Below are 17,194 nucleotides of genomic sequence, written 5' to 3'. Positions count from 1 at the left end.
CACTTCCCTAGGTTTCCATTGGTTTCAAAAGTACACCTTCCTCAAACACCAAAGAATGGTACACATCGAAATTGGGGCCTTATTTCGACAAATACACCATAAAACAAATAATTTTGTATTTGACGAAAGTGCCCACACGCGCCTATGCCGTACAGCAGTGGCTGCCCCTTTTGTTCGCTGGAGTTCCTGAATTATTCCTATCACAATGAAATTACTAGGATATTGTGTTGTCGTGTAAACCATTTACCCCACATTTCTTGTGATACTATAGTATTTTATATGATTAATACATCGATCTGCAATCGTCCCATTTACCGAGCTGGAGTGAGAGATTTTGCAGCACGCAAGCTTGAGGAGCCCTGAGTAGTAAGTGTTTATTAATTCAGAGCTACATTGACTATGTATTCGTGGTGTCTAGAGAGAAATAGGCTTACATTTGTAAGGTGTTTTATGACTTTTTTGTTTGTGCTTTGATGTATGTTACAATTTGCTTTTCGAATAGTTTCTTATCCTATGTAGGTAGCGAGATAAGACCCAGGATTCTGAGTGCTACATTATCATAATTATGATATATTTATCTTTCCCTGTTAGTAAATGTAATTCCCCTAGAACCACATTGATGACTAAGGAAATGGATTTGCTTTAGTTATATTAATAGGTTGCAATCAGGTAACACGGGGTGTTATTTTGTAGTGGCTTGGTTGATCAGGGTGAGGTCTAAACATTGTGGAGGGAAACATTGTATCAAGCTAATACATCATTTGAGCAGTTACATTGTATTACATCGGGTTGTCACCTGTAAGAATGGTTACAATGTTTCTCAGGCTTCTATAGATACAAATGTATCATTTTTCTGCCAACTAGCAACCATTAGTTGCAATTTAGTGGATATAGCTTTCTGGTTGCATTTGCAAGCTATAGTAAATTGCTACACATTTCCTTGGATCTTTGAGCACGTGAATAGAATAACATAAGATTACGCTATCCAAATGAATACAGGGGCTAAACATTCGATCGATCAAGAGTCAGAGTCATTCATATGATTTATTATCTTATACATTGATTAACTTGCCAGGGTTTTATCTGGTACTTCTGGTGAATATGTTTATTCAATGACAGTGGAGGCTATCGGCAGGTGTTTAGAAGTCTACTTTATGATTTATATGAAGCACCTGGTCGAATCAACCTTTGAATTTATCTGTTATCTGTTATCTGTAATCCAACATTCCAAACGTGTAATTTATCTCGGCTGTTAAATCGATCCGGTTACTGGCTATCTAGCTAGCTTTTTGTGGCTTCAGTTTAAGATTTTAATCAATCTTTTATTCGCAAACATTGTTACTTGTTACAGTAAGTAAACAGTATTCCAAGTCAAATTTAATTTGCATTGATTTAGCTAGCACGAAAAATTGTCAGATGCACCTGTCGTTGCCATGGTAAAGTTGACAGCTATCCAGCCACGTGCCTGCTGTTTGCAGGGGTTTGTTTCCCTGAAACCAGCAAGACAACAAGGGATAGCTTTTAGGATTCCAAAGGGCTAAAGGCAATGGACACAACTGTGATGTTTTCAACATAGACAGACTTTTATTTTGACATAATACCCATCTGCATGTATGTGTTTCAATAATGTTGGCGTGAGAGATGCCAACACCCTCCCCCTCCCCTCTCTGTCTTAGATGTAAGCTTGAACAGCTCCTGTCCCAGCAGTGGCCATCGGCACAATGGGGCTGGACTTTGACGTGAAGACTTTCTGCCACAACCTCCGAGCCACCAAGCCCCCTTACGAGTGCCCAGTGGAGACCTGTCGCAAGGTCTACAAGAGCTACAGCGGCATTGAGTACCACCTCTACCATTACGACCATGACAACCCCACGCCTGCACAGGGCATGCCCCAGAAGAAGAGGAAGGGGCGCCCCCCTCGCATGTCCCTGGTGGGGACCGGGGACGGGGAGGGAGGGCTGGGAAAGGGAGGTGGACCAGGGCAGGCAGGGAACACCCCTGGGAGTCCTAATCAGTCAGAGCACTCCCACTCCCCAGGTAGGGAGACGATGACCTATGCCCAGGCCCAGCGCATGGTGGAGCTGGAGATCCATGGACACATCCACCGCATCAGCATTTTTGAGAACATTGACGTGGTATCGGAGGATGACAGTGGGGCCGAGGACCCTCCATCCTCGGGCGGAGGTGGGGGAGGGTTGTGTAATGGTGGTGACAGCGGGGGAGGAGGGAGTGAGGTGGGGGGCAAGGACAGGCCAGACACCCCTGCTGCTAACGGGGGGAAGGCCACACCCAAGTCCGGGAAGCACAAGAGTAAAGAGAAGAAGAAGGAGGGATCGTCACACCACCACAGCGCTTCCTCTGGCCCAGCAGTCAAGCTGCCTGAGGTGGTGTACAGAGAGCTTGACCAGGAGAGGCCCGACGCACCCACACGACAGTCATCCTACTACAGGTCAGTCACAGTACTGCACGGCCCTCATCCTACTACAGGTCAGTCACAGTACCGCACGACCCTCATCCTACTACAGGTCAGTCACAGTACCGCACGACCCTCATCCTACTACAGGTCAGTCACAGTACCGCACGACCCTCATCCTACTACAGGTCAGTCACAGTACCGCACGACCCTCATCCTACTACAGGATAGTCACAGTACCGCACGACCCTCATCCCACTACAGGTCAGTCATAGTACCACACGACCCTCATCCCACTACAGGTCAGTCACAGTACCGCATGACCCTCATCCCACTACAGGTCAGTCACAGTACCGCACGACCCTCATCCTACTACAGGTCAGTCACAGTACCGCACGACCCTCATCCTACTACAGGTCAGTCACAGTACCGCACGACCCTCATCCCACTACAGGTCAGTCATAGTACCACACAACCATCATTCTACTACAGGTCAGTCATAGTACCACACAACCATTCTACTCCAGGTCAGTCATAGTACCACACAACCATCATTCTACTACAGGTCAGTCATAGTACCACACAACCATCATTCTACTACAGGTCAGTCAGTCCTCTGTAGTTTAGTTGGTAGAGCATGGCTCTTGCAACACCAGGATAGTGGGTTCAATCCCTGAGACCACCCATACGCAAACAATGCATGACTAAGTCTCTTTGGATAAAAGTGCCTGCGAAATGGCATATATTATACTGTTATAGTCAGTCACAGTACCCTGCCTCAGCTGATGGTATTGAAGTTCTAAATATCCATACTCTGTCATTCCATTCCTCTCTGCTCTCTCCCCACACTTTCCTCTCCCTCAGGTACATAGATAAGTCGGTGGAGGAGTTGGATGAAGAGGTGGAATATGACATTGATGAGGAGGACTATATCTGGCTGGACATCATGAATGACAAGCGGCGTAGTGACGGGGTGACGCCCATCCCCCAGGAGGTGTTTGAGTATCTCATGGACCGGCTGGAGAAGGAGTCCTACTTCGAGAGCCACAACAAGGTGTCTCGCTCTCTCGCTCTCTCGCTCTCTCTCTCTCTCTCTCTCTCTCTCTGATCAGTAGGATGTAAAATGGCGTTAGCTGTGTGTCTGTTCCCCTAAATAGTTATCCCTTTACTTACCCTCTTGTCCATTTTCTACTCCACCTTTCCCCTCCTTGCTCAGACGGACCCCAGCGCCCTGATCGACGAGGACGCCGTCTGCTGCATCTGTAACGACGGCGAGTGTCAGAACAGCAATGTGATCCTGTTCTGTGACATGTGTAACCTGGCCGTGCACCAGGAGTGTTACGGCGTGCCCTACATCCCTGAGGGCCAGTGGCTGTGTCGCCGCTGCCTCCAGTCCCCCAGCCGCGCCGTCGACTGTGCCCTCTGCCCCAACAAGGGTGGGGCCTTTAAACAGACAGATGATGCACGCTGGGCCCACGTGGTGTGTGCCCTCTGGATCCCCGAGGTGAGTGTGTGAAGGTAGAAGTGTGTGTGAGAGGGTAGGTGTGTGTGTGTGTGTGTGTGTGTGTGTGTGTGTGTGTGTGTGTGTGTGTGTGTGTGTGTGTGTGTGTGTGTGTGAGAGGGTAGGTGTGTGTGTGAGAGGGTAGGTGTGTGTGTGTGTGAGAGGGTAGGTGTGTGTGTGTGTGTGTGAGAGGGTAGGTGTGTGTGTGTGTGTGTGTGTGTGTGTGTGTGTGAGAGGGTAGGTGTGTGTGTGTGTGTGGGAGGGTAGGTGTGTGTGTGGGAGGGTAGGTGTGTGTGTGTGTGTGGGAGGGTAGGTGTGTGTGTGTGTGTGTGGGGGGGTAGGTGTGTGTGTGTGTGTGTGTGGGAGGGTAGGTGTGTGTGTGTGTGTGGGTAGGTGTGTGTGTGTGTGTGTGTGTGTGTGGGGTAGGGGGTGTGGTGTGTGGTGTGTGTGTGTGTGTGTGTGTGTGTGTGTGTGTGTGTGGGAGGGTAGGTGTGTGTGTGGGAGGGTAGGTGTGTGTGTGGGAGGGTAGGTGTGTGTGTGGGAGGGTAGGTGTGTGTGAGGGTAGTGGTGTGTGTGTGTATGTGAGGGTAGGGGTGTGTGTGTGTGAGGGTAGGGGGTGTGTGAGGGTAGGGGTGTGTGTGTGTGTGTGTGTGGGAGTGTATGAGTGTGTGTGTTTGTGGGAGGGAGGGTATGAGTGTGTGTGTTTGTGGGAGGGAGGGTATGAGTGTGTGTGTGTGTGTGGGAGGGTATGAGTGTGTGTGTGTGTGTGTGGGAGGGTATGAGTGTGTGGGAGGGTAGGGGTGTGTGTGGGTAGGGGTGTGTGTGTATGTGAGGGTAGGGTGTGTGTGTGTGTGTGTGTGTGTGTGTGGGAGGGTTTGAGTGTGTGTGTGGGAGGGTAGGGGTGTGTGTGTGTGTGTGTGTGGGTAGGGGTGTGTGTGTATGTGAGGGTAGGGGTGTGTGTGTGTGTGTGTGTGTGTGTGTGTGTGTGTGGGGGAGGGAGGGTATGAGTGTGTGTGTGTGTGTGTGTGTGTGGGAGGGAGGGTATGAGTGTGTGTGTGTGTGTGTGTGGGAGGGAGGGTATGAGTGTGTGGGAGGGTAGGGGTGTGTGTGTGTGTGTGGGTAGGGGTGTGTGTGTATGTGAGGGTAGGGGTGTGTGTGTGTGTGGGAGGGTTTGTGTGTGTGTGTGTGTGAGGGTAGGGGTGTGTGTGTGTGAGGGTAGGGGTGTGTGTGTGTGAGGGTAGGGGTGTGTGTGTGTGAGGGTAGGAGTGTGTGTGTGTGAGGTTAGGTGTGTGTGTGTGAAGGTAGGAGTGTGTGAGGGTAGGGGGGTGTGTGTGAGGGTAGGGGGGGGGGTGTGTGCATGCTGTGCTTGAATGTATTGACAAAAAGTTTTGATGCTGTGCATGTCTCTAGTCTGTCCTGTTGACAGTCCTGTTGCAATGAATGTGAATCTCCTCATCCCTCTCCTTATCTCTCCCCAGGTGTGTTTTGCCAACACAGTCTTCCTGGAGCCCATTGACAGCATCGAGCACATCCCCCCGGCGCGCTGGAAGCTCACCTGCTACATCTGCAAGCAGCGCGGCTCAGGGGCCTGCATTCAGTGCCACAAGGCCAACTGCTATACAGCCTTCCACGTGACCTGTGCCCAGCAGGCCGGCCTCTACATGAAGATGGAGCCCGTCAGGGAGACCGGCGCCAATGGCACCTCATTCAGCGTCCGCAAGACCGCCTACTGCGACATCCACACCCCGCCTGGCTTAGCACGCCCACTCGGAGGGGTGGGAGGGGCTAGCATGGGCTCCTCCCACAGTGAAGGCGAGCTGGAAGAGGACGATGAGCCCAGTATAGGTCACGATGACGACACCAAGGGCTGGAGCTCAGAGCGGGCAAAGAGGGCCAAGGCCAAGTCCAGGCTGAAGATGAAGAGAGCCAGGAAGATACTGGCTGAGAAGAGGAACGCTGCGCCCGTGGTGTCTGTGCCCTGTATACCCCCACACAGGTACTTACTCACACATACTCACTGCAGACACAAAGGCATACAGATTCAGACCTCACATACTCTCCCAGTCTCTTCAGTCCTACCATCTTCCCTATATGTTCCTCCCCAGGCTCAGTAAGATCACCAGTAACCTGACAGTGCCCAGGAAGAGCCAGTTTATGCAGCGACTGCACAGTTACTGGACCCTGAAGAGGCAGAGCCGGAATGGTGTCCCTCTGCTGCGCCGGCTCCAGACCCACCTGCAGTCACAGCGCAACACGGAGCAGCTTCAGCCACAGCCGCAGGCGCCACAGTCGCAGGTTACCACGGTAACCACCACACAGTCTCTGTCTGGTGTTGTTATCACAGCGGTAGGGAGAATACTACTAGAAGCTCTGCATGTGTTTGGAATGAAGTGTGCCGGCTTTTCAGAGACAGAAGGAAAGAGGGAGTGTGTGCTCTGTTTATGTAAATGCTAAGGTTGCATTGTCTCAGGCGATTGCTTTGTTTGATTCTGCTGTGATGTAGTGGGTGTGGTGCTGCGTCCTGATTTAACTATGTAGGCTTACTGGTGTGTAACACTGCCGAACTAACCAGTTTGTGTGCGTTTATTTTGTTTGTGTGTTATATTGCCAATCTAACGTTTGTGTGTGTGTGTGTGTGTGTGTGTGTGTGTGTTGGGGCCCCAGAGGGACAGTGAGGAGAATAACTTGGCTCTGAAGGAGCAGCTGAAGGCATGGCAGAGACTGAGACATGACCTGGAGAGAGCCAGACTACTGGTGGAGCTCATCCGCAAGAGAGAGAAACTCAAGAGAGAGACGGTGAGACACACACACACTCCTCACATCCTTACTTCATGCACACTTTTGTATATTGGCACATGAACACACACTTGACATCTGGCAGTTTGCACAGTGAGCAGGTGTGCTTACACATGTTGATCTGTCTGTGTGTTCAGATCAAGGTGCAACAGATGGCGCTAGAGATGCAGCTGACTCCCTTCCTGGTCCTGCTGAGGAACACACTGGAACAGCTACAGGACAGAGACACCAGCAACTTCTTCACTGAGCCTGTCCCCCTGGCCGAGGTAACTCACACACACTCTGACACCCCTTTGTGTTATCTCACACATACTGTGGCTGATGGGGTTTAACCCCTAACCTCTCTCCTCAGGTGCCAGACTACCTGGACCACATCGAGAGGCCCATGGACTTCCAGACCATGTGGAACCTACTAGAGGCTCACCGCTACCTCAGCTTTGAAGCCTTTGAGGCAGACTTCGGCCTCATCGTCAACAATTGCCTCAAATACAACGCCAAGGACACAGTGTTCTACCGCGCTGCTCTGCGCCTCAGGGAGATGGGTGGGGCTGTGATCAGGACTGCCCGCAGACAGGCAGAGCGAATCGGCTTGGACTATGACACAGGTATGCACCTCCCTCGAGAGCCCAGCCCGGACAGCCAACGTGACAGAGAGAGGGACAGGGACCAGGAACGAGAGAGGGACAGGGACCAGGAACGAGAGAGGGACAGGGACCAGGAACGAGAGAGGGACGGAGACGGAGACAGGCCACTCTCTTCCAATGAGGATGGTGAGTGTCTTAGAGTCCTGTATTATCACAATGTTCTACTCCCGCCTTCTCCTTTTCTTACAGTTGTACTCTTCCACTTAAGTTATTATGTTGCTCTATAACCGTGTGGGATTCTGTGGTTGTTAAATTTCTCTCTGTCCCTTAGACCTGCTCTTACCAGAGAACCGGCGGAGGCTGCCATTGGAGGAGCAGCTGTGTTTCCTTCAGGCGCGCTTTGATGAGGTCAGCTCAGGGAAGCACAGCATTGGTCGGTCGCGGCGTGCCAAAGCCCTGAGGAAAGAAATGACGGTCATCAAGAGGAAACTTGCCCACCAGAGAGAGGGAGGCTCGGGCATGGGGGGCAGGGACTCAGGGGGCGGGGGGGACAGGGGACCATCCCTCCCCCATCACCCCTCATCCACGGGACGCCACGACGAGGGGGAAGAGAGCAGCAGTCAGGAGATCAGTGGCAAGGGTGAGACTGAGGGGATATCTAAACGAAGCTCAGTGTACACGCTCCAGAATTCATTTACAAATTGATCTCACATAGGCCTAGCCATACTTATCATGTGTAACTCTCATTATGTTAGTTCAGTTTCTCTGCTTCTCCCTCCACCTCTCTCTCTCTGCAGATTTAAGTGCATCGTCCTCGGCTCTAGCTCCAGAGGTTGGACGTCGTACCTCTGTCCTCTTCTCCAAGAAGAACCCCAAAATGGCCGGACCCCCCAAGAGGCCGGGCCGCCCCCCTAAGAACAGAGACGCGGGACACGGAGGGGCAGGGGTGAGCCCCAGTCCAATAGGTCCCCCTCAGCTGGCCCTCTTGTCTCCCCCTCGGCAGAGGAAGAGACCCCACAGCAGCTCCAGTTCCGAGAGCGACAGTGATATCGACAACCTCCTCCCGAGTAAGACACACACACACGCACAATCAAACCAATCACATACACAATCACACTAGGCCTGTAACAACATTGTTACATTGTCATTACTCTAATCTTTTAACAGTTACGACTCTCTAAGGTCAGTCTAGTAACTGTAACGGTTATGACGGTATCTCCTAGGCCTGCCCACTAACGGTTTTGGCGGGGCCAACCAGCCGGTGACTGAGAGTTTTCGGGTGTACAGGAACGAGAGGAGCCTTCCTCGATCCAGCTCTGACTCTGAATCCACCAGCAGCAGCAGCAGTAGTGCTGCCTCTGACAGAACCAGGTAATTATAGACACACACTGTGGTATTTACACACAGCCACATAGTCAAACACAACTGCACTGTCTATGATGCACACATTTGGTTTAGGATGAATGAATGACTCTCTTTTCGTCTTTCTGTCTCTCGCCCTCTTTCTCTCTCTCGCAGTACCACTCCGTCTAAGCAGGGGCGGGGGAAGCAGTCGTTCTCTCGTTCAGCCTTCCAGGAGGACAGCAGTGAGGAGACATCAGGGACAGAGAACGACTCCTACTCTGTGGGAGGGTCACGCAGTGTCTCACACTGTGAGTGCCACACATACATGCATAGGCATGCATGCACTTATCTGTCTTCGTCAATCTCATCTATCGTGCCACCTCTACCTCTCGTTTTCCCAAAGTGTGTGTGTTTAGGAGGTATACACAGTGCCTTTGGAAAGTATTCAGAACCCCTGACTTTTTCCACATTTTGTTAGGTCTTATTCTAAAATTGTAAATTGTTTTTTTTCCCCTCATCAAGTTACACACAATAACCCATAATGACAAATCAAAAACAGGAATTGAAAAATTAACTATCACATTTGTATAAGTATTCAGACCCTTTACTCAGTACTTTTCTGCAATCTTGGCACAACTGTATTTGGGGAGTTTCTCCCACTCTTCTCTGCAGATCCTCTCAAACTCTGTCAGGTTGGATGTGGAGTGTCGTTGCACAGCTATTTTCAGGTCTCTCCAGAGATGTTCGATCGGGTTCAAGTCCGGGCTTTGGCTGGGCCTTTCAAGGACATTCAGAGACTTGTCCCGAAGCCACTCCTGCGATGACTTGGCTGTGTGCTTAGGGTCATCGTCCTGTTGGAAGGTGAACCTTCGCTCCAGTCTGAGGTCCTAAGCACTTTGGGACAGCATGATGCTGCCACCACCATGCTTCATCATAGGGATGATGTCAGGTTTCCTCCAGAAGTGATGCTTGACATTCAGGCCAAAGAGTTCAATCTTAGTTTCATCAAACCAGAGAATCTTGTTTCTCATGGTTTGAGAGTTCTTTAGGTGCCTTTTGGCAAACTCCAAGTGGGCTGTCATGTGTCTTTTACTGAGGAGTGACTTCCGTCTGGCCACTCTACCATAAAGGGAGGACTGGTGGAGTGCTGCAGAGATGGTTGTCCTTCTGAACGTTTCTCCAATCTCCTCAGAGGAACTGAGCTCTGTCAGAGTGACCATCGGGTTCTTTGTCACCTCCCTGACCAAGGCCCTTCTCTCCCGATTGCTCAGTTTGGCCGGGCGACCAACTCTAGGAAGAGTCTTGGTGGTTCCAAACTTCTTCCATTTAATAATGATGCAGGCCACTGTGTTCTTGGGGACCTTCAATGCTTCAGAAATGTTTTGGTAGCCATCCCCAGATCTGTTCCCTCGACACAATCCTGTCTCAGAGCTCGAAGGACAATTCATTCAACATCTTGGCTTGTTTTTTGCTCTGCCGTGCACTGTCAACTGTGGGACCTTATATAGACAGGTGTGTGCCTTTCCAAATCATCAAGTTGTATAAATCTCAACGATGAATCAATGGAAACAGGATGAACCTGAGTTACATTTCCAGTCTCATAGCAAAAGGTCTGAATACATATGTAAATAAGGTATTTCAGTTTTATTTTGGTATAAATTAGCAAAAATGTCGAAACCTGTTTTCGATTTGTCATAATGGGGCATTGTGTGGAGATTTTCGAATAAGGCTAAATGTGGAAAAAGTCAGGGGGTCTGGATAGTTTCCGAATACACTGTATGTGTGTGATTGTGATGTATTGGGTGTTTCTCTCAGTAGGGTGGGGCCGGGGCCGATCAGGTTGTAGGACGCCATCAGATGACTACTCTTCCCTTGATGCTCTGGACCTGGTGTGGGCCAAGTGTAGAGGCTACCCTTCATACCCTGCTTTGGTAATCCAGCCATGGCTTGGACACACACACATGGATGTACACACATACACACACATTAGGATAAACTACGATTGAAATTTCCATTCGGCCACAAGTTGCTAGTATCTCATACCAACCAAACCATAAAACTTAAAACTGTTCCCCTCCCCCTGTAGATCATAGATCCTAAAATGCCCAGTGAGGGGGTATTCCACAGAGGGGTTCCTATCCCCGTGCCCCCTCTGGAAGTCCTGAAGCTGGGGGAGCAGATGACCCAAGAGGCCCGGGAACACCTCTTCCTGGTTCTCTTTTTCGACAACAAGAGAACCTGGTCAGTACACTGTCTGTCTCTCTCTCTCAGTCCTTTGTGTTTGTCTTTCTCTGCCCCTCGCTCTCTCTTCCCCAGCTCTCTTCTTTCCTCCCTCTCTCTCTTCTCTTTGTCTTTGTTCTCACTCATTATCCCCCTTCTCTTTCCCATGTGAACCTCTATCCCTCTCTCACACTAGTGGAGAAGTGTTGTTTTGAAGGCTTCTCCTTCTATATCTCAGTGGAGGCAGCGGAGAACCCAGAATCAGAGTGTAGCAGCAAACTTCATTCTGTAGACCAATGTGCAGCTCAGCAGCATTAAATCATTCCAAAAGGCTGTCTGCACGTAGTACAAGAGCAAAGGATGGGGGTTTTTACATAGAAATGCAAGAAAGCAACAAAAAAAATCCATCTCCCGCTAGCAGAAGTGGGTCAGGAGTGATTGAAGAGGACGCTTTGAGAGAGAACAAAGAGAGAGAAAAGACACTTTGTTTTAGGTCACAACACATAAAACAACTCACAGCAGTCAGTGCTGCACTGTGGGTGGATAATAATTACCTGTGAGAAAGTGTTTCTCACCCTGTGTGTCTGTCTCTGTGTCTGTCTCTGTGTCTGTCTCTGTGTCTGTGTCTGTCTCTGTGTCTTTCTCTGTGTCTGTGTCTGTCTCTGTGTCTGTGTCTGTCTCTGTGTCTGTGTGTGTCTCTGTCTCTGTGTGTGTCTCTGTGTGTGTGTCTGAAGGCAGTGGCTGCCGCGTTCTAAGCTGGTTCCTCTGGGAGTGGACCGGGAGCTGGACAAGGAGAAGATGCTGGAGGGAAGGAAGTCCAACATCCGCAAGTCAGTGCAGGTGGCCTACCACCGCGCCATGCAGCATCGCAACAAGGTCCAGGGAGACCCCAGCAGCGACACCAGCGACAGCGACTGAGCACTCGCACACATATGCACACTCACATAGATATGCCCAACACACACACGTCTTTGCTGGCCTCCCCAGGTATTGATAGGGTATTGGTTTCAGATCTGTGGGTTTTGATCTACCCTGTGGCCTTGGAGAGCCTAGCACCCAGCACACAGAACAATATGCCAGTAATACCTATTGGAAAGCACATGCAACACTCTCTTTCCAACACACACACGTTGTTGGCACACACAGTGGTATTTAATCTGAGATGTAAAATATGTATCTAAGAGAATTGAAACAAAGGTATTAAGAAAAAATGATATTCCCAGAATCATGATTCTGATATGAGTGTTTACCAGTGACTGAAGAACATGGGCTGCAGAAGGTCGCATCTCACAGATATATGCACACACACACACACACATGCATATATACAGTTGAAGTCAGAAGTTTACATACACTTAGGTTGGAGTCATTAAAACTCGTTTTTCAACCACCCCACACATTTCTTGTTAAAAATTATCATTTTGGCAAGTCGGTTAGGACATATACTGTGTGCATGACACAAGTCATTTTACCAACAATTGTTTACAGACAGATTATTTCACCTATAATTCACTGTACCACAGTTCCAGTGGGTCAGAAGTACACTAAGTTGACTGTGCCTTTAAACAGCTTGGAAAATTACAGAAAATGATGTCATGGCTTCTGATGGGCTAATTGACATCATAAGTGTCAATTGGAGGTGTATCTGTGGATGTATTTCAAGGCCTACCTTCAAACTCAGTGCCTCTTTGCTTGACATCATGGGAAATCAAAAGAAATCAGCCAAGACCTCAGAAAAAATGGTAGAACTCCACAAGTCTGGTTCATCCTTGGGTGAAATTTCCAAACGCCTGAAGATACCACATTCATCTCTACAAACAATAGTACGCAAGTATAAACACCATGGGACCATGCAGCCGTCATACCGCTCAAGAAGGAGACGAGTTCTGTCTCCTAGAGATGAACGTACTTTGGTGCGAAAAGTGCAAATCAATCCCAGAACCTTGTGAAAATGCTGGAGGAAACAGATACAAAAGTATCTATATCCACTGTAAAACAAGTCCTATATTGACATAACCTGAAAGGCCGCTCAGCAAGGAAGAAGCCCCTGCTCTAAAACGTCACAGCAAAAGCCAGAATACAGTTTGCAACTGCACATGGGGACAAAGATCGTACTTTTTGGAGAAATGTCCTCTGGTCTGATGAAACAAAAGTAGAACTGTTTGGCCATAATGACCATTATGTTTGGAGGATAAAGGGGGACGCTTGCAAGCCAAAGAACACCATCCCAACCGTGAAGCACGGGAGGTGGCAGCATCATGTTGTGGGGGTGCTTTGCTGCAGGTGGGAAAATTATGTGGATATATTGAAGCAACATCTCAAGACATCAGTCAGGAAGTTAAAGCTTGGTCGCAAATGGACAATGACCCCAAGCATACTTCCAAAGTTGTCCTTAAGCCATTTTGCCACAACAAAGTCAAGGTATTGGAGTGGCCATCACAAAGCCCTGACCTCAATCCTATAGAAAATTTCTGGGCAGAACTGAAAAAGCGTGTGTTCTGAGCAAGGAGGCCTAGAAAGCTGACTCAGTTACACCAGGTCTGTCAAGAGGAATGGGCCAAAAATCTCCCAACTTATTGTGGCAAGCTTGAGGAAGGCTACCCTAAATGTTTGACCCAAGTTAAGCAATTTAAAGGCAATGCTACCAAATAATAATTGAGTGTATGTAAACTTCTGACCCACTGAGAATGTGATGAAATAAATAAAAGCTGAAATAAATCATTCTCTCTACTATTATTCTGACATTTCACATTCTTAAAATACAGTGGGGATCCTAACTGATCAAAGATGGAATTTTTACTGGGATTAAATGTCAGGAGTTGTGAAAAACTGAGTTTAAATGTACTTGGGTAAGGTGTATGTAAACTTCCGACTTCAACTGTACATTCAAATAGGGCAATGCATGTGCACACACACACACGCATCCACACACCCTTTGGTGTGAGCTTATGGTTCCACAGTATCACTGGTCCAACACCCTCTCTGCACCACTCCCTCTGCCCGCCCCCTCTGATCCCCGTGTCCAATCACGGCTAAATGGAGCACGGGGTTGGCCGGCATGGCCAATCGACTGTAAGCAAAGCAGCTTCCTCTGTTATTTATTCCGTCTCCCAAGGACCTCCAGTCTTCTTCTCTCTTCTAGTCTGACGGACCGTCTACACAACATTGAATTGTGTAGTCGTTTCCTCTATTCTTCCGTATGTGTTTATTTTGTTTCTTTAGTTTACGTCTCTTTTTGTTCTTGTCTGTTTGTACTATTCTGGCCACTGCCGAATAATGAAGACTAATGAAAATGTGATAAGAAACACACGCCAGCCTCACTGTTCTAGTCTCGGGCCAATGGCTTTAGAACTTTTTATATATACAGATTACATAAAATAGAAGTTTAATAAAATAATTGAGTTTTGTACACCTTGGTCCTGTTCAGGTCTCTTTCAGCTCTCTTTTGCCTGTGTTTGTGCATCTGTGTTTGTCTGTGAATGTGTGTACAACATGCTGCCTTTCCTTGTTAAATTCAAAGGTCCTCTCATTCAAAATATTTTTGCAGATATGATATCTAATTACATGAGTACATACAGCAGGGCCTGGACTGGTTGCACAACCTTCATTAACCAGTTGTAAGAAGGAAGTTATGTGGAATACCCCTGTGTGTTTTAAGGAAGCCCTGTTCTGCCTTTCAACCAGGATGAATCATGAGTGAGTGTATTTAGTTACCACGGTAACTGGGAGAAAAGACTCAATATCTGTATAACTTTATCTATATATTTCCCGTATATCTGACATTTTATCAGATATGAGTAGACATGCTCCAGATACGCATGTTCCTTAATTTCATATGGAGCTAGGATATTCTCCGTAATGGGACAGTTTCTACATGCATACAATCAGTACCTCAGAAATCTAGCTACCATATCAATCCAGGTAAATACAGTTGAAGTCGGAAGTTTGCACACACTTAGGTTGGAGTCATTAAAACTTGTTTTTCAACCACTCTACACATTTCTTGTTAACAAACTATCGTTTTGGCAAGTCGGTTTGTGCATGACACAAGTAATTTTTCCAACAATTGTTCACAGACAGATTATTTAATTTATAATTCACTGTATCACAATTCCAATGGATCAGAAGTTTACATACACTAAGTTGACTGTGCCTCTAAACAGCTTGGAAAATTCCAGAAAATTATGTGATGGCTTTAGAAGCTACTGATAGGCTAATTGACATCATTTGAGTCAATTGGAGGTGTACCTGTGGATGTACACTGCTCAAAAAAATAAAGGGAACACTAAAATAACACATCCTAGATCTGAATGAATGAAATATTCTTATTAAATACATTTTTCTTTACATAGTTGAATGTGCTGACAACAAAATCACACAAAAATTATCAATGAATTTGGAGTCACTCGAAATTAAAGTGGAAAACCACACTACAGGCTGATCCATCTTTGATGTAATGTCCTTAAAACAAGTCAAAATGAGGCTCAGTAGTGTGTGTGGCCTCCACGTGCCTGTATGACCTCCCTACAACGCCTAGGCATGCTCCTGATGAGGTGGCGGATGGTCTCCTGAGGGATCTCCTCCCAGACCTGGACTAAAGCATCCGCCAACTCCTGGACAGTCTGTGGTGCAATGTGGCGTTGGTGGATGGAGCGAGACATGATGTCCCAGATGTGCTCAATTGGATTCAGGTCTGGGGAACGGGCGGGCCAGTCCATAGCATCAATGCCTTCCTCTTGCAGGAACTGCTGACACACTCCAGTCACATGAGGTCTAGCATTGTCTTGCATTAGGAGGAACCCAGGGCCAACCGCACCAACGTATGGTCTCACAAGGGGTCTGAGGATCTCATCTCGGTACCTAATGGCAGTCAGGCTACCTCTGGCGAGCACATGGAGGGCTGTGCGGCCCCCCAAAGAAATGCCACCCCACACCATGACTGACCCACCATCAAAACGGTCATGCTGGAGGATGTTGCAAGCAGCAGAACGTTCTCCACTGCGTCTCCAGACTCTGTCACGTCTGTCACGTGCTCAGTGTGAACCTGCTTTCATCTGTGAAGAGCACAGGGAGCCAGTGGTGAATTTGCCAATCTTGGTGTTCTCTGGCAAATGCCAAACGCCCTGCACGGTGTTGGGCTGTAAATACAAACCCCAGCTGTGGACGTCGGGCCCTCATACCCCCCTCATGTAGTCTGTTTCTGACCGTTTGAGCAGACACATGCACATTTGTGGCCTGCTGGAGGTCATTTTGCAGGGCTCTGGCAGTGCTCCTCCTGCTCCTCCTTGCAAAAAGGCAGAGGTAGCGGTTCTGCTGCTCTGTTGTTGCCCTCCTACGGCCTCCTCCACGTCTCCTGATGTACTGGCCTGTCTCCTGGTAGCGCCTCCATGCTCTGGACACTACACTGACCGACACAGCAAACCTTCTTGCCACAGCTCGCATTGATGTGCCATCCTGGATGAGCTGCACTACCTGAGCCACCTGTGTGGGTTGTAGACTTCGTCTCATGCTACCACTAGAGTGAAAGCACCGCCAGCATTCAAAAGTGACCAAAACATCAGCCAGGAAGCATAGGAACTGAGAAGTGGTCTGTGGTCACCACCTGCAGAACCACTCCTTTATTGGGGGTGTCATGCTAATTGCCTATAATTTCCACCTGTTGTCTATTCCATTTGCACAACAGCATGTGAAATTTATTGTCAATCAGTGTTGCTACCTATGTGGACATTTTGATTTCACAGAAGTGTGATTGGCTTGGAGTTACATTGTGTTGTTTAAGTGTTCCCTTTATTTTTTTGAGCAGTGTATTTAAAGGCAATGCTACCAAATACTAATTGAGTGTATGTAAACTTCTGACCCACTGGGATTGTGATGAAATAAATAAAAGCTGAAATAAATCATTCTCTCTACTATTATTCTGACATTTCACATTCTTAAAATATAGTGGGGATCCTAGCTGATCTAAAATTCAGAATTTGTACGAGGATTAAATGTCAGGAATTGTGAAAAACTGAGTTTAAATGTATTTGGCTGAAGTGTATGTAAACTTCAGACTTCAACTGTATCTGAGCTGAGATACTCAACTGATGCGCATAGCCCCCGTTTACATATTTATAGAATATTCAAACTCTGGAAAGGTGTGTGCCTTTATACTTAGGCATGAACGAATCCACATATTTTCAGAAATGTATAATCTCTAGTCATTACCTGATAATTTATGTATCCATATTTTTTTTAATGCATAAATTCAATAGATATCCTTACATGATATTTCATTTTTAATATTCATCCTCGTATGTTAGATCTGAGCATATGTTTGCATAATATTCAGTAGTA

The 17,194-nt window shown here is 47.8% G+C and overlaps 1 protein-coding gene across 3 annotated transcripts; it reads left to right on the top strand.

Moving 5' to 3' along the window:
* Positions 1–36: 36 nt before the first annotated feature.
* Positions 37–14,267, top strand: LOC135527967 (peregrin-like). Of its 3 annotated transcripts, none has more exons than XM_064956676.1 (16): positions 37–366; positions 1,677–2,449; positions 3,278–3,467; positions 3,630–3,917; positions 5,393–5,910; positions 6,020–6,218; positions 6,579–6,710; positions 6,848–6,976; positions 7,063–7,480; positions 7,626–7,934; positions 8,092–8,361; positions 8,518–8,665; positions 8,813–8,946; positions 10,454–10,569; positions 10,725–10,879; positions 11,593–14,267. In XM_064956676.1, the coding sequence occupies exons 2-16, from the start codon at positions 1,722–1,724 to the stop codon at positions 11,774–11,776; spliced, it is 3,918 nt and encodes a 1,305-aa protein (XP_064812748.1). In that variant the 5' UTR covers positions 37–366; positions 1,677–1,721; the 3' UTR covers positions 11,777–14,267. The 3 variants fall into 3 exon arrangements, with proteins under 3 accessions (XP_064812748.1, XP_064812747.1, XP_064812746.1); XM_064956675.1 differs by having other exon boundaries at positions 6,020–6,260; positions 10,457–10,569; XM_064956674.1 differs by having other exon boundaries at positions 6,020–6,260.
* The last annotated feature ends 2,927 nt before the right edge of the window (positions 14,268–17,194 follow it).

The sequence above is a fragment of the Oncorhynchus masou genome, chromosome 33 (genome assembly GCF_036934945.1).
Source record: "Oncorhynchus masou masou isolate Uvic2021 chromosome 33, UVic_Omas_1.1, whole genome shotgun sequence".
Lineage (NCBI taxonomy): Eukaryota > Metazoa > Chordata > Actinopteri > Salmoniformes > Salmonidae > Oncorhynchus > Oncorhynchus masou.
Note: the sequence above shows the minus strand (reverse complement) of the source record. Positions and strands in the feature narration are given on the sequence as shown.